Genomic DNA, 21564 nt, shown 5'->3' on the forward strand with positions numbered 1-21564 from the left:
AAATCTTGTTATTTACACTGTAAAATGTAAGAAACTTTCATAAAATCACCGATACGTCATTGTCAGTTATTTCAATAAATTTAAGTTGTTGACACTGAATGTCAATAAACATGTGGATACTTAGAAATGTCAATGTCAAATCCTATAGTTGTGACCGGTTTTAGAATTTTCCATAATATTTTATTTTACAAGTTTCTTTCATATCATATATCACCATTTACTACGGTTTGATACGTAATTTGTGTATTATGTAGAGTGAAATTAAAAATTTAACTATTAAGCGAAAAAGTAAAAATACACTTTAGTATTTACAATGGCAATTGTCCTAATTAGGGGACTTAGAAAGACAGTTTTTAGTACTAGGATATGGAGTAAAAAGCATTTTTCGTCTTTAACATACCACCCGTGCAATGTTGCATTAGATCATCGCGTTGAACACACTTTAAACAAATACAAACTAACATATGTTTTTCCAAAACAAATAAATGGGATCTGCAAATATTCAGACGACAAAAAAAGTGATAAACCATCGAAGATGAGTTTATTTCAAAAATTCAAACAAATGTATAAAGAATATTGGTACGTGTTAGTACCTGTCCACCTAATTACATCCACTGTTTGGTTTGGCGGCTTTTATTACATGGCAAAAAGGTAATTGAGACTTTAAAAATTTGTAAGTATTTTATTTAATATATTTTCAGTGGAATTGACATTGTACATATTTTGGAAACGTGGCATGTAAGTGAAAAAGTGCTAAATCCCTTGAGGGATTCCAGTATGGGGTATCTGGCAGTTGCGTATGCGTGTTATAAAATTGCCACGCCCGCAAGGTACACGGTAACATTAGGGGGAACTACGATTTCCATTAATTATTTAAAAAAGTGGGGTTACATCAAACCCGTTCCAAGTGCTGAACGAATGAAAGAAATTTACCAAGAGAAAAAGGAAACAATTACAAAGAGTGTGAGGGAAGGAATAAAAGAGAAAAAGGAGACATTCATGGATAGTTTACATGAAACTAAAGAAGGCATAAAGGAAAAAAAGGATCATTTATTTAAAAGTGTCAAACAGTCTACTGAAAATAAGAAAAATGATTCACAAACTAAAGGATAAAATGTTATATAAATGTATATATTTTGTGATTAAGTTTTAAATATTTTCAAAATAAAACATTTACCTGTTAAAATTACTTGTTTTTTTCCTTTTCCAAAAACATATTTTCCAATATCATGTCGAATATAAATTCATAAATAAACGAGTATATTCTAGTAGAACTCAAAAAAAAATTATATATTGATTAAAAACCATTAAAATTGTCATCATTTAAGTGCATTCCAAAAATTAAATGTATCAACTAATACCTGCCTTTTCCAAACAAATCAATTTTAGTAAGAAATAACCAAGATTCGCAGTAATTATTTACACTAAGTAAATAAAAACTTATTATAAATTGATATTAAAATATTTTATATACTATATAATTCGATGTTCTTTTATAATGAAAAGCGTCTATCAAAATATAACCTTTCTAAACATCAATTAGATATAATCTTAAAAAACCATGGTCACAATATACAACTCAGGTGTTGTCACTTTTTACTCAACTACTTCAAATTAATGTAAAATATTATTGTATATAAGAAAAAAACCATTTTCAAAATGTGGAAGTGCTTTTAACATTCTAAATTATACCATTTTTATATCCATTTCTTTCAATACCAATCGTATGACATTTATACATAAAAAGATTTGTTAGTACGTAAAGGCAAGCTTTTTTCTATCACCACCAACCCAAATCAACTTCCCGTTGGGGTGGTAAATACCCCTTGGTCGCGGTGGGTGGCGAAAACGTATATTTCTGTCCTTTTCTAACACATGAGGACTACTGAAAATATCTCAAAATTTCTGGAATATCCCTAGAAAGTTCTAAACATTTTTGGATTGATCTGGAAAGTTAATTAGTTTACACTATTAGATATACACCGCATGCTAATGGCTGAATAAGTCTCTTAATATCGAAAATAGAAATCTAACTTAAAAAATGAATCCTTATAAATTTTCTAAACTATTAAAAATGCGATGTAATCCAACCCTAGCAATGCAGTGTTTCGCTGTCAGTCATTATATAATTTATAGAAACACAATACGCGATTTTTTGAAATAAATAAATTATAATTATTAGTTTCAGTTACTTTAATTTTCTAACAGTCAATTTGGCAACGTAGTGAACATAATTCGCTGTCAAACAAATTATGACCGTTGCTCTTTAAGGTTTTACATTAATGTAGTTTGATTATTTTCTCATTATTTATAATAATCTGAAATAATGATATTATATATTAATGAAGAAATAAGATAATTTTAAATGTAAAAAATATATATTTCCAAATAACAGTTTGCATATAATTACGTATAATTGAAATAAGTACACACAAAATTAGGTTAGACGATACCTAACAAGAAGCCATCTTGTTAAACGTTCCGAATCTTTATGTTAAATACAATCCCTTGTATGTTAATTATTTTATGGATTCTTAAGAAAATTCTATACATAATTCCTGTATAATGTCCTATTTTGAAAAACCTTCATGATAACAAAAATATAACCGATTATTTTCACTTATATTACCTTAAATGAAATAATTACGTAAATAAAGGTTTAGTCATATTTTTATTTTGTAAAAACCCATGTTATCAGTTAAAAATAATTTTAGAAACGTTAAAGCGACACCGTAGATGTAATTTAATATAGAAACATCATCATTTAGAATAATAGACAAATATCATTTAAAACGACTACCATTTTAAACTTTGTTGTATCTCAACATGGACGTAACACTTATCATTTGGAATAATAGTATACTTTTGAAGAAAATGAGAACAATATATTGTACGTACTATTTTATTTGAAATTGTTAATATTACAAAATATATATTACGATAATGAACATTCTGGCAACGTCGCTTTTATACTTCACTGTTGCAGAATGTCAATTATTATAATAACTGAACTCTGATTATTTATACATGAAAAATAATAAAAACATATTCGAAATATTTCTGTATTTCCCAACATCTACACGCCACTGCTTTCATAATATTACTAACATATAATGTTTATAATACGTAAATTTCATATTGAAGATTGTATATCTAATTAAAATGGAACTTTTCTGTTTAGCGGAATTGATGACTTTAAAATGATCAACAAAAGATAAAAACATGACAAAAGATTATAAATATTGAATAGAATATTGCGGTTAATCATATCCGACTATATTTACAGACCATTTTTATCAATTTCCGCTGTCGGTTAGTTATTTTCCCAAGTATTCAGTTCTGAAAATAATGTCGATCTTAATAGTTGCTTATGTTTCAATTAATTTAATAAATTTTTCTTTTACCCAATCGGTTAATACTACTTGTGAAATAAAGGAGAACTGTCAAGAGTGCATTCAAGAATACGATTGTGAATGGTGCATTGAACCCACATTTGAAAATGTAAATATGAATTTTATAATTGATTTTGTACGTTTAGGCCAGGTATTGAGCTATTTAAATAACTAGTCTCACAATTTAATAACTATATATATATATATATATATATATATATATATATATATATATATATATATATATATATATATATATATATATATATATTCATATAAAAAAAACAAAATAATTGTCTATTAAATATACAGGAGAAAAATAATTTATCGCATTGAATATTTTACAAAATATAAATAAAGTACTTTGTATTGTTGTAGGATAGTTTTATATTGACAGATATTGACACGTTTATAACCTCAAACGTAAAAATAACATAACCTAACTGAACATTGTTGTTTTTGTTGACAAAATGGTGGCGAACTGTCAACTATATAGTATTTGGGCTTGTTCTTATCATATTTTCGAAAAAAAAAAATAAATTAATTCCAGGTAGATGGAGGAGCTCATTGCAGATCTAAAAGTTCAACATCAAAATGGTGCGACGAATCAAAATTGATTTCACCTAAAATGACGATCCGAACAATCGAAGACGAAGATTTTTCGGACGAAGAAGATCGGAAGATACAAATGAAACCGCAACGAGTGAAATTATCTCTGAGGAAAGGAGAAAAATTCGATTTGAGATTCAAATTTCAAAACGCCGCCAATTACCCCGTCGACTTATACTACATAATGGACTTATCGAAATCGATGGAGAAATACAAAAAGAATTTGGCGCAATTAGGAATCAAATTAGCCGATACTATGAGAAAAATAACTAAAGATTTTCTTATCGGATTCGGTAGTTTCATCGATAAAGTGGAATTGCCGTTCGTCAGCACCGTTCCTTCGAAGTGAGTATTTGGAATGTCACACCTCGGACTATACGCATCGACGGACGTTGTAAATTTTATTTCTTAGGTTGAAACACCCCTGTAAAACAGATACCGGCCAGTGCGTTAGTCCGTACAGTTTCAAAAACATGCTACCGCTATCCAGAGACTATAATAGTTTCGTGGAAAAAGTGAAAACTGCCAATGTCTCGGGAAATCTAGATTCCCCGGAAGGCGGCTTTGATGCCATAATGCAAGCGATGGTCTGCAAGAAGAAGATTAAATGGCGCGATCAAGCTCGTCATCTATTAGTTTTCTCCACTGGTAGGTTATATATATATATATATATATATATATATATATATATATATATATATATATATATATATATATATAACCGAGCTTGCTTTCAAATAGCTACAAAATCCTTAACAACCTTTTAAATTCCTTCTTTATACACCTCCTTCAACCTATTTTTATCGCAAAAAATATTTCTACAAGAAGTAACCCTTGTATATATACGTTAACCATGCTCATGTTTATTTATGACTGCCTATACAACTGCTAAAAATACACTCACAACATGTAACCCCTGTATATATACATTAACCATACTCCTGTGTATTCCTGATTGCCTATTCGACTGCTAACAATACACCTATAACAAGTTGCCCCTGTATATATACGTTTAACAATGCTCATGTGTATTTGTGATTGCCTATACAACTGCTAAAAATACACTTACAGCATTTAGCCCCTGTATATATACATTAACCATGCTCCTGTGTATTCCTGATTGCCTATTCGACTGCTAATACACCTATGACAAGTTGCCCTTGTATATATATATATACGTTAACCATGTTCCTGTGTATTACTTATTACTTATTCAACTGATAACAATAAAACTCCAACAAGTTCTCCCTATATATATGTTAACTATGCTCATGTGTATACACTAACAACATGTAGCCCCTGTATATACACTTTTCCTATGCTTTTATGTATTCCTGATTGCCTATAATTAACAAGAAGTATCGATATACGTTTACAATATTGTCGTGTACAATTGGTTGCCTAATCAGAGGTTCTATGGGATTTTATTTTAGACGCAGAATTTCATATAGCCGGCGATGGTAAATTGGCGGGTGTTATAGAACCGAATCCAGCGAGGTGTTACGAAGATGACAAAGAATATTTAATCTACGATTATCCTTCGGTATCTCAAATAAATTACGTCGCAAAAGAAAATAATATAAATATTATTTTTGCTATAGTGAAAAAAACATATATAAAATCATCATATCAACTCTTATCAGATATTATAGAAAATTCGAAATTCGGCCAATTAGACGAAAAAGACGACGACAGCGTTATTAAATTAATTGTAGACAACTACAGGGTGAGTATTGAGATAAAAATGATTATGGTTGTTTATGAACAGCTAGTTACTCTTCTTCTTTTTCGTAATGACGTACGGATAAAATTTGTTGTAGAAAATTGTTCAAAGTGTTAAATTCACATCGAATGCTAGCGAAGAAATAGACGTGCAATTTTCTTCGAACTGTAACGGGTCGGTTAACTCAGATCGTTGTAGTAACGTCCACGTGGGCCAAGTGATCGATTTTACGGCCACCATTCAACTAAGACAGTGTCCCGAAAATGGCGAAAGAAGAAAATTTATTTCTATAAGACCGGAATCGCTCAACGAGAGTTTAATAGTTGAAGTGGAACTTATATGCGATTGTCCTTGTTCGAAAAAAAGCGACGAGACGTATGAGCCGAATTCGCCGAAATGTAACGAGATGGGAGATCTGAGTTGTGGAGTCTGTAGTTGTTCTGAAGGTAGATTCGGTAAAAATTGTCAATGTGACAAAACTCAAAGTCAATCGGAGAATACGACGTTATGCATTAAACCAGGAACGACAGATATTTGTTCGGGTAAGTTATTTTTTCATAATACTCGTACATTTATGAGGCTATGATTTCATATTTTTGACATAAATCTTTTGGAACAATAGTTAGAAATTATAATTCAATTCATCTTGATGATCACCCTGTTTAAGGTATATTAACAAAATGAAATTTTTCAATACTTTCATAGTTTTCAAAATAACAGTTCTCCATCTCTAATCTTAACATACTTCCTCTACGTAACCGTTTGGCAATTATTAGAAATATCAAACTAGTAACAGCGCCATCTCAAATTGAAATTAAAAAGTTAATTTTATGAGGAAACATTAAAAACGAAGAAATCTTCGATACACGGATAAATAGTTTGTAGTCTGATGTATTTAAAAGCAGAAATTTTAATATTATTACTACACGAAGATCTAACCCAACCTAACCATTGTACAATAATAAACGAAAATTGATTTCAATGAATAGGTTTCAGTTTTGACGGAAATCTCAGCACGCACTTTTACCAAATAAGACAAAAAGTACTTTTTCATTGTTTACGGAATCTAATATAAATAAAAAAACTAGTCTCTCAGCTATTATTGCCAAAACTACATCATCTTCAGTTTTAACTTGAAACCCAAAAATTTCTGCTACGCAGTGAGATAGAAATTTTGATTAGGACTGTTATCAGTATGAAAATCAGTTTTTTTTCTCTTCTGAGTTTGTAATCTAATATAAAACGATTAGTTTTATTATTATCAAAATAGAAAGCTATCCAGTGCGCGTATCTAGATTTAGAACCCGAATTTACATTACTGTAACGTGGGAAATTGAAATATATATTTCGACGTGTCTATACACAAGATATGCATAAAAACGATGCTGAATATGCAAATATGTATGCAGAAAAATAAAAAATATTTTCCTCGTTTCTAGCCTCTCATTCATATATAAAACGTACATCTACAGTTTCAACTGGACATTTATTTTGTTAGGGAATGTTACTTATTTCGGTATAGAGTTGGGAAGTTTCTCTTACATTTCTGACAGTTTGAAAATAACCGTTTAAATTTTGGGAAATTAATATAGAAGTGGATGTTCTATTTACAGGATCTGGTGTATGTAGATGTGGTAAATGCGAATGTAATGCCGTAACTAACAATCCAGGCGAGAAATTCACCGGTCAATATTGCGAATGCGATAATTTTTCATGTAAAAGAATAGGCGGAATTTTATGTTCCGGTAAAGGTATGGAAAGTTTCGATACCAACTCTACCGGGTTTATAACATTATTTCTATTTTCTTAGGTACGTGTAATTGTAACAAATGCGAATGTTTTAAAGGATTTTCCGGAGACGATTGCAGATGTGACTTATCAACAACGAATTGCAGATCGCCGGACAACGATAAAATTTGTTCCGGTCACGGTAAATGTATTTGCAATAGGTGCGAATGCGAAATGCAAAATAACAACAGATATTCCGGTAAATTTTGCGAAGAGTGCACGTCATGTCCGGCGCAAAGGTGAAAAGACATTATTAGTTTTATTATACAACTTTTTATATCACCCCCGTATTATTGTAGGTGTGAGGAGTTACGACCGTGCGTGGAATGTCAGGTGTACAACGCTGGAATTTACAAAGATGTTTGCGATACGAATTGTACTTTATTTAAAACGGAGAAATTACGTAAATTCGATATAGAAGAAAACGGAGAATTTAAAAAATGTAAAATACCGGATATCGATTCGTGTATAATAAATTTTGAATATTCATATACTGAAGATGATAAATTAATTGTTAAAGCATTGGATAAAAAAATATGTCCTGAACCACCAAATGTTTTAGGTAAGATATTTTTAATCAAATTTAATTGACAAAACTAATCACTTTCAGTAATCTGTGTGTAATATAAGGCAGTTGACGTGTTTAAAATATGAATTAATGTCAATCAAAATGGAAATGAATAAAACGTGACGTTCCATAACAAATTTTATGTTCAATTTTTAGCTTGGATATTGGGAGTAATAGGGGCCATTCTTATAGTTGGTTTATTGACGTTATTAATGTGGAAAATATTAACGACGATCCACGATAAACGAGAATACGCCAAATTCGAAAACGAACAAAAGAAATTGAAATGGGGTAGGAATGATAACCCATTGTATAAAGGAGCTACCACTACGTTCGATAATCCTGCTTACAATAGAAATAGTGTTAGATATTCCTTGAGGAAGGAATAATTCGTTTAATTTGTTTTTGTATTTCGGAATACAGGAGGATCTGATTTTGTATAGTTAAGTTAAATGTGATCAACAAACATAATAAACGATTTAAATAAAAACGTTCTTTTTTTGTTTTTTTGTACTATTTCCTTTGGTTTAATAACCAAGATATTGCAGTATTCCCAAAAGTGAACAAAAATATACGTTAATATTTAAAACAACACTTACCTCGAAGTTTTAATTATAAAATCTGCACAAAAGAATACGTTAAATGTATTTTATTGTTGAATCTATAACACAGCGGAATATAAGCAGAACACACATCCTTGTTACAAATTGAAAATAAAAAGTTAGAATTAAATCAATAAGAATAAACTATCAATTAGTTTTAAAATAAATAAATGATTAAAATTAAAAGTTCCTAACCTTTTATTATAAATTGTCAATTTTAAACATATCATGACAGCTCTTCTTTCTTCTTGGCCTGTATTTGAATAGGTTTTAAGCCATCTAAGTACTTTCATCTATTTAATAGCCAAAACTATCACGTCATTAAATATATTTGTGACATTGATTTACACCCAAAACATATGAACCGTTTCATGATTTATTAGATTGATTATTAAGTGTGAGTATTCACTAAATATAGAAATTAGAACCGAATGAATTTTTATTTAATTCTCATTGAATTATTAAATGAATATAATTGTTATACAAACATAATTTTCGATTGTCAATTTCACACATTTTATGACAGTTCTTTGGTCTTGGCCTGAATTTAAATAGGTTTTAAGCCACTTTAGTTACTTTAATTTGATAGACGTCATAAAATAAGTTTGTAGCAATGATTTATCTTTCCATTTGTTATTATAACGTCGATGTTAATCATTTAATTATCATGAATGATAATGAACATATTTATTTTTTGAAAAAAATAAAGTATTATATCTAGTTTTTATGCAGTAATTAGATAGTTGGAAGTTTATTTCGATGGTAATGCATTACTATCGATTGTTAAAGTGACATTTGACAGTAGTATATTTATACGAGGTAAAAATTAGAGTTGATGAGGTAGGAAAAATAAGACACCATATTTGTTTTCATAAATATATTTTTAAAGAAATATCACATATTTTTTTTTGTCGACTAAGCGGTGAATATTTCCGCCGCCTCTATCAAACATTTACACCCGCATCCCGTTAGACAGATGTCTTTGAACGAAAACCACCATTTGAGACATTTCGTGTGACCCCCGTGACCGCAGTAAGCGCAAGTATTAGCAGACCCTCTAACGGATATATCGCAAACGATACACTTCATCGTCAACTTTCTACAAGTTTTGCAGTTACCGAATCTGGTCGGTTTCAAACAGTCTTTACATTCGCTAACGAACTCGACGCCTTTGTGCGGTTCGGGTACGACGCTCATGTACTTGAGAACTTCGATTCGGTTGTAGATCAGTTGCCATCTGTGTAACGTTTCGGCGTAAGCGAGTTTGTAATATTCGTACATTGAGTTCGGTATCGTTTTTGGGGGGGGTATTCGGATGGGGCCTTCGATAGTCAAATTGTCTAACGACGAGGATCGCGTCGTTCGCATCATGGGCAATACCCAACCGTCAGCTACGACGTCCGCCGATGGGATCGTGTGATAAGGAGAACCTTCAGACTGAAAATATTCCATCGTCACCCATTTTGGAAATAATTCCATTTGGTGAGATCAAAAATATAAATTTTTATGACAATTTCCTGCAGAAATTAATTAAATCCAAAAGCAACAAAAAAACGAACTCTATAATCAATATTTGAGGAAGATTCCTATAAATTATCTACAGCGACATCTACCATCTAGTAACTCATGCACTGGGTTTTAAAAAATCAATTGCAGCGCCATCTTTTAGTCAGAGACTCAAACTTTCGCAAAAATGCATGCTCAAATTCAAATATGACTCTATTGCAAGCCACCTTTTAACTATCATTCAAACCGTCTTTATTGTCAAATTAAATACAGATTCCTATGAGACGATTCCAGTGTCACCTTGTAACCGTAGACTCATTTAAATCCATACAGAAATCATCACCTTCATTACAAATGCCTATAACTATACTCTAGCACCACCTTTTAGCATGACTCTCGACAAATGCCCACTAAATTGTGTTATTTCATACAGATATCTACAATACGATTGAAACGCCACCTTTTTACCAGGAACTAATACGAAAACTATTGTCACTTTCAATACAGTTTCCTATAACTCGATTGTAGCGCCATCTTTCAATTTGACACTCATTCAAACCGACGTGAAAGAAGTAAAATCTAATTGTAATATCCATAGATCCTTTATCTCGAGTACAACGCCATCTATAGTCTAGATACTCATATAAACGAAATAAAATTGACAAGTATTGGATTCCTGAGTATTCGATTGCAGCGCCACCTTGTAACCTATAAAAAAAACTGTCCGCATTATCAAATTCAATATATTCCTATAATTCTATTGCAGCGCCACCTCCTAAATAGAGACTCATTCAAACCTATACTAATACTGAAAACTACTGTCAAATTAATAAAATTCGTTTACAACTCCCCCTTCTGACAAAATGCTTAACTAACTTCACAAAAACCGTCTGCATTATCAAATCCAATACAGATTTCTATAACTCGATTGCAGCGCCACCTTCTAGCCGGAGGTACATTTAACCCCGTACGAATACGACTGTCAGTCGTGTATCTCGATTACAACGCCACTTCGTGACCAGGTACTTATTCAAACCATCATTAGAATGTCAAATTCAATACAAATTTTTATAATTCGCTTACAGCGCCATCTTATAACCACAGACTGATATAAATGCAAATTATTTGACTTAACATCTGAAAAATTCTACACAACGTGATATTTCAATAATTTTTGATCTCAATTTGTATAAAGAAACCGAAAACTATCTATTATTCCTATTAACTTGTAAATTAATCGATGATTTTATTACATGTATGAACGGACTATAACTATATTATAAGGAATAGTGTTCGGTCTTGGAATTTTAATAAATTTATAATCTATAAACACCGAAAAACAAAAAATGAAATTGATTCATAATAAATAGAATCGAAAGAAACCCAAGCACCACATATATAAATCTAATCAAAAATTACCTTCAACCATTTTTTCCCAGGCACTAATTGCTATAAAAAAGAAAGTGATTATGAGTGAAAAATGCATTCTTCATATAGCAAGTGATTTAGAATATTATTGTTAATAAAAGCAACAACACAAGATTTATATTCACGCTCGTAAATAAACAACTAAATACTAAATTTTAGGTTAGGTAATGGATAAATTGAAAGCAAAATTAAAAAGAAGATTAGTGATAAGCTTCATACAGTTACATGGACTGCGACCAAATAACACCCCAGTCCAAAGTCATAAGAACGATTTTACCATACGCTAAAACTTATAGTACTTATTTTGCCCACCAGAGAACGGTGACGGTAAGATGTTCATATTTATTGTTGTTATAACGCACAGACCACACCAGACGGGAAAGTAGATCCAAAAAGAAGGCAGTTTTTTTCATCATTGTTCAGTACATTACAAATCGTATTTATCTGTCTTTATCACACTTACTACAAAACGTTTGTAGAGGCGCTTTTGTATTTACAGAAATCTTTCGAAAGTTACATTATTTGCACACAGATGTCACTACCATAATTGACATTAATAAATGGAATGTGAAATGACACATGTAAAACCCCGCCCGTTCTGTTTTGTTCATCATGCTACATGCACTTGGATTCTATTTGTGGGTTTGTGTCGTTTCAATAATCATCATTCACCGGAAAATGAGATTTTGTATTGTGTGCGGTAATTCTGAAGACGACGTAAAGCATTTATTTTGCTTTCCCCGTAGCGCAGACAGGTAAACAGAAAATTTATTATCTTGTTGTGTAAGTACCCATACGTTTATGCATGTTAGATGAATGTTTGGTTTTTTATTACTGAGGTTTCCTTACTGCAAAGATTAAAATCGAGCTGTACCAGATGAAACTAAAAAACAGGTTGCTATTTTACAATGTACAATAATTACATGTGTGTTACAGGTCGCAAATATGGCAGGAAGCTATGGGAATGAAATATAGACCACTATGTGGCCATGTTAGAATCTGCAATGAGCATTTCACAAAAGATAGATTTGTGCCGTGTACCTCAGTTTTACGTTTGAAAGCTGATGCAGTGCCCACAATTCTGGAAGTCCAGAAGGACCATGTTATGAAGGTTGTATTCTAATATTAATTAGGTTTGTATTTTACAATGAAAATAATAATTTTAGGGACTGGACCAGATAGCAAATAAAAAAGTAAACATTATATCCCAATATATAATAAAGCCAGAACCACAGGTACTGAATTTTACATATTATTCTAGATGATTTGCTTTTATCTTGCTTTATGCAATAAAACATAACTTAGGTGTTAATTGAAATTCAATTTCTTAGACTCTTTTGGATACCAAATCATTAAGTAATGCAAACAGTGAAGTTACTGAACATGAGAAAACAAATTCCTCGCAGTCACCATCCCAACGGGCTGTCACACCAATTTCAAGTACAGTTAGATATAGAAGGACTCTTTTTAAGGACGTTGAAGGCTTGTGTTCAACACAGATAACACCAAGAAAGCAAAAGTTGATGGTTATTGTGAAGAGGAAGCAGGGTCGCATAAGAAAATTACAAAAAGTTTGCAAACAAAAAGGGAAAAGGATTAAAACTTTAAAAAATATAGCAATGAATAATTGTTTCAAAGGTAAACAACAAGTAATTATAATTTGCATTTACTTCTAAACTAATAATTTTTTTCCTTGCAGGCATGCCATCTACCATATCTAACTTTATGATGTCTCAGATTCGTTGTGCCAAGCGCTCGCCACATGGGAGACGGTGGACACTGGATGACAAAATAATGTCTTTAGCGATTTATAAACGAAGCCCAAAATGCTATGCTTTATTAGAACGTCTCTTAGTTCTTCCATCAAGAAGAACACTTTTTTCATTACTGCAGAGCATTCCTTTCGATGTGGGAATTAATGAACGCCTTTTCCTTCATCTGGGGCACTGCCTTTAACGATTTGATGAAAAGGATCGTTTTTGCACGCTGGCCTTTGATGAGATGGCAATAAGGGAACATATAAAATATAATCCATCGGCTGACTGTATCGAAGGTCTGGAAGATTGTGGAAGCGGTAAGAGAACCAGGCAGTTGGCAAGATATGCCCTAGTCTTCTTTGCCCAAGGAATTTGCCGAGCATGGAAACAACCTCTTGCCTATTACTTTACAGCCAACGGCGTTTCTGCACAGAAATTGCAGTGTGTACTGAGAGAGGTGTTAGATGCTGCGAGTAAGGCTCACATTCCCATAGTGGCCACCATTTGTGACATGGGCACTGCTAACGTGAGAGCTATAAAAAACATGGGATCAGACATTAATAATCCTTACTTTGTGCACAATGAATTGAAAATATTTACCATATTTGATGTGCCACATCTATTGAAATGTTTTCGGAACCTATTTCGGAAATATAATATTTTGCTTCCCACTGTAACCGTTGCTACTCAACGACAATTAATGCAAGCCAGGTGATCAGATATAAAAATTGCTTATGAGCAAGACAAGAAAAATCCACTGATCTTTCGCAGTCTACATAAGTTAAAAGATTTTTATTTATATCCAGTAGGCCAAACAGCTATGAAAGTTAAAGTTGCTGCACAAACCTTGAGCCGAACAGTGTCTGTATATTTATATAATTTAGTGCAACAAAGTAAGTGGCTCCCTCACAATTATTAATAACTAATTAATTATTTTTATTGTTTTAGACATTTTGTCACCACGATCATTAGCTACTGCAACCTTTATTCAAGAAATGGATGAGTTATTTGACAGCCTAAATGCTTCAGCTAGAGTTGCACCTGATGGCAAGCCGTTTAAATGCATCGTTTCCGAAGAATCAGGCCACACTTCGTTTTGGGAAGATGCATTCAGAAGAGTAAATCAATATAAATTTATAAGAAAACCAGACGATGAATTTAACGCCCATCATTGGAAACCGCCATCACAGCGAGGATGGCTACATACCTTGAGAGCCACCACTGAACTGTGGAAATTTCTAAAAACGCAAGGGGTCAAAACTTTGAAAACAAAATGTATAAATCAGGATGGACTTGAAAACCTTTTTGGAAATATTCGTGCAGGCTGTGGTTCTAATGAAAATCCTACTGTGACACAGTTTATCGGGTCTCTGAAAACACAAATTATTAATGGACTCACAAATCAGGGTTTGAAGGGAACAAATTGCGAGGAAGATGAATTAACTCTTTTAAGTAATTTACGTTCCTTGTTAGAACCTGCTGCTGGTGTTTCAGAATCCGTTGAAAGTATGAACGAATCAAGTATTGAAATTGCAGGCACCTCACTAAGTAATTACAGCAACTCTAGTGCATTTGCTGTTGACATTGCAAATGCTGTAGAAATTGGTTCTCTTCAGACATTATCGGTTGCTTATGTCAGCGGTTTTATAACTAAAAAATTATTTTCAAACTTTGTTTGCGATAGATGCAGTTACATCTTGAGCTCAGATGACACTGAGCCATGTAATCAATTTATTTCCAATAAGGAATTCTCAAATTCTAAGAATAAATTGTTTTATCCTTCTAAACAGTTTGTTATTGCGGTTGGTATTGGTATTACAGTTTTAGAGAATAAGCTACCAATTATTTGTGAAAAGAATAACCTACAAGGTGTAGCAACAAATTTGCTTAACCAAGAAATTGATTTCTCATTTATTACTTGTGAGGAACATTTTTATTTTTTGAAAGATTTTTTTCTTAAAAGTATATGTAGAATCGGAATCCCATGGTACTGTACAAGACTTGTCCGAAATTTAAGATCTGAAGCCAGCCGGCAAATGTCAGCACGCACAAAAAGAAAAATTTTGCATAAATAATAACAATACCATTAAATGTCTACTGTCTTCTTGGACAATTCATACACCTACAGTACCATCAAATTCTGATTCATTGGGTCCACATTTACAAACAACTTTGTCCTCTTGCATAACGTTTTGTTTCAGTTTTCTTGGAATCCCTATGATCTAATGTTACTAGTTCTCATTCAGTCTGTGTTTGTTATGAAAAGATGTGGCATAGCATTATTATTATTGTGAATCTTTGTTGTACTTATGCAAATACAATTTGACAAAGCTCAATTTTTGTTTCAATTATTTTTCTAAATGTTTAAAAACATTTTAAATTAAATTTTAATTCAAAATTAAAAATCCCGCTATTCGTCGGCCAAGAGCGCCACCTAGGTACGTTTTATATCGCGATGAGAGAGAAGAACAACAACTGTTTCTCTCGTCTGCCACTTCCAGATTATTGAGTTGCGTGTCTGGTGTGGTCTGTGTTATAACGGAATTCGGTAGTTGATGGACAGTGTTGGCGGAATAATCTCGAAGCCGGGATGTACGACGAAATGAATATATTACGATCTATTTATGGTTTCTACGAGAATTAAAAAAAATTTATTCGATTCGATTAATTCTCAATATTGATTTGTTTTTATAATTGAAACGCATAAATTGTAATCGATTTATGGAAACCGAAAATCTGGTTGTCCGCGGTCACTTTGTTCTGTGAAAAATGGGAGTAGCAGTGTATGTAACTGTACGGGGTAATATGATAAGTGACTTAAATACTTACAGATTGAGGTAAGAGGGATTTTAAAGATGATTTTCTACTCGATACGTCGTGTTCTTTACCAAAAATGCAACACAGCATCGCCGCCATCTGTACATCGTGTTGAGAAGCGTAATGCGAAATTCTAATGATGAAAAATTGAATTATAACCCACACGAAACGTAGGAATAATGAAGTCAGATAAAAATATACAGGGTGCTAACAAATATATATAGAAATATACTTAACCAAAATGATATAAGGAAGACTTTGTTGAAAGACGTGAAAATTAGGTTAGGTTAGTTAAGTTATTTGTTTCTTTTGTGTGAGGCTGTCAACGGGGAACGTATTAAAAAAAAGAAGAATTCAAGAAAAATTGCGTTTTATTAGATAGGACGTGGTGATTAAGACAGAGATAAGTATACAGGGTATTGAAAATATACTCGAAGAAAATGTAATTGCAGTGGTATTCGAGACGTTCTGTCGATATTTATGAAAGTTAGTTTGAGTTCTCTGTCACCGTACAAAATATTAACATCGCCGCCATCTAGTCGAAACGCGTAATGTGAAGTTATGATGATGCAATAAATATATACAGGATGTTCGGAAATACTTAAAACAAGTGACATTTGGAATATTTTTTTGACGTACGCGAAAATTAGGTTAAGTTCTTCATTTTTAGAACTATCAATGTGAAAGTTATTAGAAAAGAAGTATTTTAGAGATATTTCAAGTTTATTTGAGATAAAAAAGAAGAAATACAACTCCTGAAAAACGTGACATTTGAAATATTTTCTTGACGTGCGCGGAAGTTAGGTTAAGTTCCTCATTTTTGGAACTGTCAACCTGAAAGTTATTAGAATTTTAGAAAGAGTTAAAGTTTATTGGGGATAAAGAAGAAGAAATACAACAAAAAGAAGAATACTAAACATCGCCGCCATCTTGTCGATACACGTAACGTGAACCTGAACCAACCCGAAATGTAGTGACGTTAAAAATATAGAGGATGTTGAAAAAAAAGCGATCAAAAAAAGACAATCAGAATGTTTCGTTGATATATTCGAAAGTGAGTGAATCGTTTGAAAAGCATAAAATATACAGGATGTTTAAAAAATGCGACGTTCGGAATATTTTGTTGTTAGGCGTAAAAGTGAGGTTAAGTTATGTTTTTTTTACTATTTAGCTGTCAATGTCAATCTGAAACGTGGTTACGATAAATATAAACGAAAATATACGGGAGATATCGACAAATATGGTTGAATAAACTGATATAAAGAAAGTTTCGTCGATAGCCGTGAAAGTGAGGTTACGTTATGTTTCTTTTTACTATTTAGCTGTCAATGTCAATCCGAAACGTGATTACGATAAATATAAACGAAAATATACGGGGGATATCAACAAATATGGTTAAATAAACTGATATAAAGAAAGTTTCGTCGATAGCCGTGAAAGTTATTCCGTTTGTACTTACAATGATTGCATGAGTTTATTTCCGAACGGATGATTGTTCCACAGATTTTCTTCGTCGGCTTGTTGAGGCCCGGCGACCAATTCCGCTAAAGTCCAAGCTTGCACGAGATCCCACCGACCGACGACCGCTGCGGCGGCCGCGTTGTGTTTACAGATAGTCCCGACGTCGCCGTCCAAAATATATTCTTCGGCCAACTGTCGATTGACGAACGACAGGCCCATAGTATCGTAAATATGCACGACGGCTTTGGTGATTTTCGAATAATTCTGTTTAACCCTCGACCTCTGTCTCTGGTAATAGAAAGCGGAAACCGTCATGTCGTCGTTTCGTTTCGAGTAGATGTTTTCCAAGGCCGATAGGGCTCTGGGGGTGGTCGGCACGATTCGCGGAGTCGCGTCCATTTTGGTGGACAATCGTCGCGAAAACATCGGTCTGTTGAAACAAACTAATGTTCCTACCGAGCAGAACTTCGCCCCCGACGTCCTCGGGAAGGGTATGTAGGCGTCGTTATAGCCGGAAAAGAGGCTCGATGGTTCGAGGTAGGGTCTGTTGTAGAGTCGATTGTTTTCGTTGTCGGTGCTCAGTTGTTCTAAAGTAGTTACCATTTGTCTTAAGCACGGTTCTAAGCACGTTCTGTTTTTTGATACCCTTTGTTGGGCTAAGTGTTTCAACATTTGTAGAAGTTGAATTATTATTGATTCGTTTATGTTTGAGCCTGTAAATAGTTTTTCTATTGATAATAATCGAGAAAATTGAATTTTCAGTCCTACTACGTCAAAATTATCCATTAAATTGATTCTAATGTCCTACTATGTGAAATATCATCCGTTCAATCGATTATGATGTCCTATTAGGTAAAAAATTGTTCAACCTTCACTCGAATTGATTAAAATTATTGATTTGAATGTCCTACCAAATAAATATCATTCAAAATCGACTAAATTTATTTAAAAATATGGATCCAATGTCCTACTACGTAAAAATAAGTTAGTACCAATTGGAATCGATCTAAAAGATTGATTATAATGTCCTACTATATAAAAATCATTGTTTAAGGTGATTCTGATATCCTACTATGTAAAAAATCGTTCAATATTCACTAGAATTGATCAAAAAAGTTCATTTTAATGTCCTAACACATAAATATAATTCAATCTCGACTAATTTTGTCAAAAAAATTGATTCCAATGTCCTACTATATAAAAATCATTATTTAAGTTGGTTTGGATATCCTACTGTGTGAGAAATTATTCAATATTTACTAGAATTGATCAAAACGATTGATTATAATGTCCTATGACAAGAAAAACATTCTATCTCAACTAGATTTGTCAAAAACTTTGATTTAGTGTCCTACAAAGTGAAAATAAATCAGCATTCTGATTTATTTTCACAATTCTGACATCCTACTGAGTACAAAATTGTTCAAACTTTATTAATATCCATTGAGACAATTGATTATAATGTCCTACCACTTAAAAATTATTCAATTGTAAATAGGTTCGATAAAAATATTGACTCTAATGTCCTACTATGTAAAATTGATTGACTCTAATGTCCTATTAAGTAAAAAAGTGCTCAATATATTTCAGTATTGATTAAAATTATTGACTTTAATGTCCTACTACATAAAAATCAATTATTTTTTAACAAAACCTTTGATTATAAAGTGCTACCATGTAAAATCCATTATAAATCAACTAGAATCGTATAAAAAAATTTGATTCTAATGTCCTACCACTCAAAGACTATTCAACTTCTACTAGTAGTGTCCAAAAAGTTCGATTATCGAGTCCTAACACTTAATAATCATTCAAAATTAAATAGTATTGATCAAAAAGGTTGATTCTAATGTCCTACAACTCAAAGACCTTTCAATTTCAACTAGTAGTGTCCAAAAAGTTTGATTATCGATTCCTACCACGTACTTTCATTCAAAATCAAATAGTATTGATCAAAAAGGTTGATTCTAATGTCCTATCACTTAAAAACTGTTAGATTGAAAATTTATTAATGAAAATTAGAATAAACAAGAGCTTACCTTCTTTGATAACTTCAAATCCTGGTGGTACCCCATGTGGATAAGCACTGGGAAAACTAACCTTTAAATGAACATTGAAATTATTCACAGCAGCACTAACTAACACATATCGAGCTATGGAATCCATTCTTTTTATAACTAAATTAGGAATATGTACATTAAGCAAAGAAAATTCCTGCTGCAGAGGCTGAATTTTCGGAGAAGCTTTTTTAAACAGCTTAAAACTGTCCACGGTGTCTCTTCCCAAATCATTTCTTTCCCTTGGATCAACAGGTTCGTAGCCGCACAACTTCTGAATGAAAGGCTCGATTTTCCACACCAATAAAGTTTGATCTTTGGACCACGTGACGAGTTGGAAGTTAGAATCCCCGGGGGTCTGTTTCTTCCATTCAAATTCCAGCACTACGTCGCGGTGACCGACGAAAGTATGCATGGGGGTTGCGCGGTTAGCAGTATTCCACAATAACAAACTATTTTCCCCTAAAATATGACTAATTCTGTAAAAAAACATTATTGATAAGATGATTCTTACCTCTTCTTAATTGGGGTACCACCGCGGTGACTAAACCGGTACCGAACGGGGTATATCTTGCTCTCCAGACTGGGGCGTTGGTAGTTAACACACATTCCGCCCTTCTAGGGTTAGTGGTATCGAAAAATTTCACAGTATTATCTTGACTGGATGAACAAATGTGATTTTCGGACGTAGGGCTCCAATCAAGACCGTGTATTTTGGATAAATGTGCGGCTATATACTGTACGGGTGCAGTACCTTTCCTCTGATCCCAAATTTTGATATCACCTTCATGAGCTGTAGCTAGAAGGTGTGTAGAAACTTTATTCCACTTAACTTGGGATGCTTCAGCTATAGCAGATAACGACAAAGTCGGTCTTCTGGAATCTCTGAGGTCCCAAAGGTGAATAAAAGTATCAACTGAGCACGAAGCTAGAAGGTTAGGATCGAATTTATGCCAGTTTAAATCGGTTATAACTCGTGTATGGGCACGAACTGAAAACGTGGCTATGAGCTCGTCTAACCTCCAAGTAAGAACGTCCAATCTTTGATTACTCTAAAAAGATTAGTTTGAGATATGTTTAGGTGAATATAAGAGAATAATTACTGAAATAACACACAATTCCTTGTGGTAATGCGTGGGATTCCATTCGGCAGCACCGACATCGTATTTACTTTGTCTGGGAAATTTTTGAAATTCTGGACTTCCACAATCTTCCAAATTTCTTATCGCTAAATATCTCCGACTAAAATTATTTATTCTCGACTAATAATGTAATAATTAGAAATTTAGTATTTACCCAGCGAGTAAAACGATATTTCCTGTGGAGTCAATCGCCATTGCATTAGCTTGTAAATCTTTACATTCTAAAGCGATGTAATATTCACCGTTCCAAGTAGACGACATTTTACCGGTTTCGGTAATTTTTATGCTTAAAAACTAATTAAAACAACGTATTGTTTGTATTTCATTAAAAAACACACTATTTTGTTTACATTATAAACATAAAATGACAACCGAAATATAACCTCAAGAAACTTGTCTTCTTCTTCTTTTCACATACATCTTTTACTATTGGATTAGTTAGTTAGGTTCGAAAACGAAATTTTTTTAAATAAAAAATATATCGAGATATAATTGTATATATTTTTATATAAAGGTGACCCAAAGGACCTCTAAAATGCATTATTATCTCGCTAAAGAGGTAAATAATCAATTTGACCGTGACAATTTTGATATATTATCTTCTTATTAATTCATTGTAAATACTTTTTTATATAAATATGGTTTTGGACAGTAAAAGGCAAAAAAGGGAAAACTATTTATATATTCATAAATATCAAAATTATTAAATATTAA

The 21564-nt window shown here is 32.5% G+C and overlaps 4 protein-coding genes across 6 annotated transcripts; 3 read left to right on the forward strand and 1 right to left on the reverse strand.

Annotated features, from left to right (window-relative positions):
- The first annotated feature begins 102 nt into the window (after window positions 1–102).
- On the forward strand, window positions 103–1186 carry LOC130446913 (uncharacterized protein C18orf19 homolog A). The gene is made up of 2 exons (XM_056783434.1): window positions 103–651; window positions 702–1186. Exons 1-2 carry the CDS (start codon window positions 314–316, stop codon window positions 1111–1113), a joined length of 750 nt encoding a protein of 249 aa, XP_056639412.1. The 5' UTR covers window positions 103–313; the 3' UTR covers window positions 1114–1186.
- A 2088-nt stretch (window positions 1187–3274) lies between these two features.
- LOC130446911 (integrin beta-PS-like) lies at window positions 3275–8570 on the forward strand. The gene is made up of 9 exons (XM_056783431.1): window positions 3275–3501; window positions 3943–4346; window positions 4414–4649; window positions 5435–5727; window positions 5822–6266; window positions 7338–7475; window positions 7535–7751; window positions 7812–8074; window positions 8237–8570. The coding sequence occupies exons 1-9, from the start codon at window positions 3349–3351 to the stop codon at window positions 8467–8469; spliced, it is 2382 nt and encodes a 793-aa protein (XP_056639409.1). The 5' UTR covers window positions 3275–3348; the 3' UTR covers window positions 8470–8570.
- Window positions 8571–9544: 974 nt separating this feature from the next.
- LOC130447008 (GATOR complex protein WDR59) lies at window positions 9545–21262 on the reverse strand. Of its 2 annotated transcripts, XM_056783597.1 has the most exons (8): window positions 21005–21262; window positions 20812–20950; window positions 20223–20760; window positions 19691–20170; window positions 17650–18364; window positions 16203–16323; window positions 11608–11637; window positions 9545–10119 (listed from the first exon to the last, which is right to left on the reverse strand). In XM_056783597.1, exons 1-8 carry the CDS (start codon window positions 21109–21111, stop codon window positions 9598–9600), a joined length of 2652 nt encoding a protein of 883 aa, XP_056639575.1. In that variant the 5' UTR covers window positions 21112–21262; the 3' UTR covers window positions 9545–9597. The 2 variants fall into 2 exon arrangements, with proteins under 2 accessions (XP_056639575.1, XP_056639576.1); XM_056783598.1 differs by lacking the exon at window positions 11608–11637.
- LOC130447009 (uncharacterized) lies at window positions 11870–16937 on the forward strand. 2 transcript variants are annotated; one of them, XM_056783599.1, is made up of 5 exons: window positions 11870–12371; window positions 12553–12727; window positions 12783–12851; window positions 12948–14266; window positions 14322–16937. In XM_056783599.1, the coding sequence occupies exons 4-5, from the start codon at window positions 14194–14196 to the stop codon at window positions 15446–15448; spliced, it is 1200 nt and encodes a 399-aa protein (XP_056639577.1). In that variant the 5' UTR covers window positions 11870–12371; window positions 12553–12727; window positions 12783–12851; window positions 12948–14193; the 3' UTR covers window positions 15449–16937. The 2 variants fall into 2 exon arrangements, with proteins under 2 accessions (XP_056639577.1, XP_056639579.1); XM_056783601.1 differs by lacking the exon at window positions 11870–12371 and having other exon boundaries at window positions 12378–12727.
- Window positions 21263–21564: the final 302 nt, after the last annotated feature.

The sequence above is a fragment of the Diorhabda sublineata genome, chromosome 7 (assembly GCF_026230105.1).
Source record: "Diorhabda sublineata isolate icDioSubl1.1 chromosome 7, icDioSubl1.1, whole genome shotgun sequence".
In the NCBI taxonomy this organism is placed as follows: Eukaryota; Metazoa; Arthropoda; class Insecta; order Coleoptera; family Chrysomelidae; genus Diorhabda; species Diorhabda sublineata.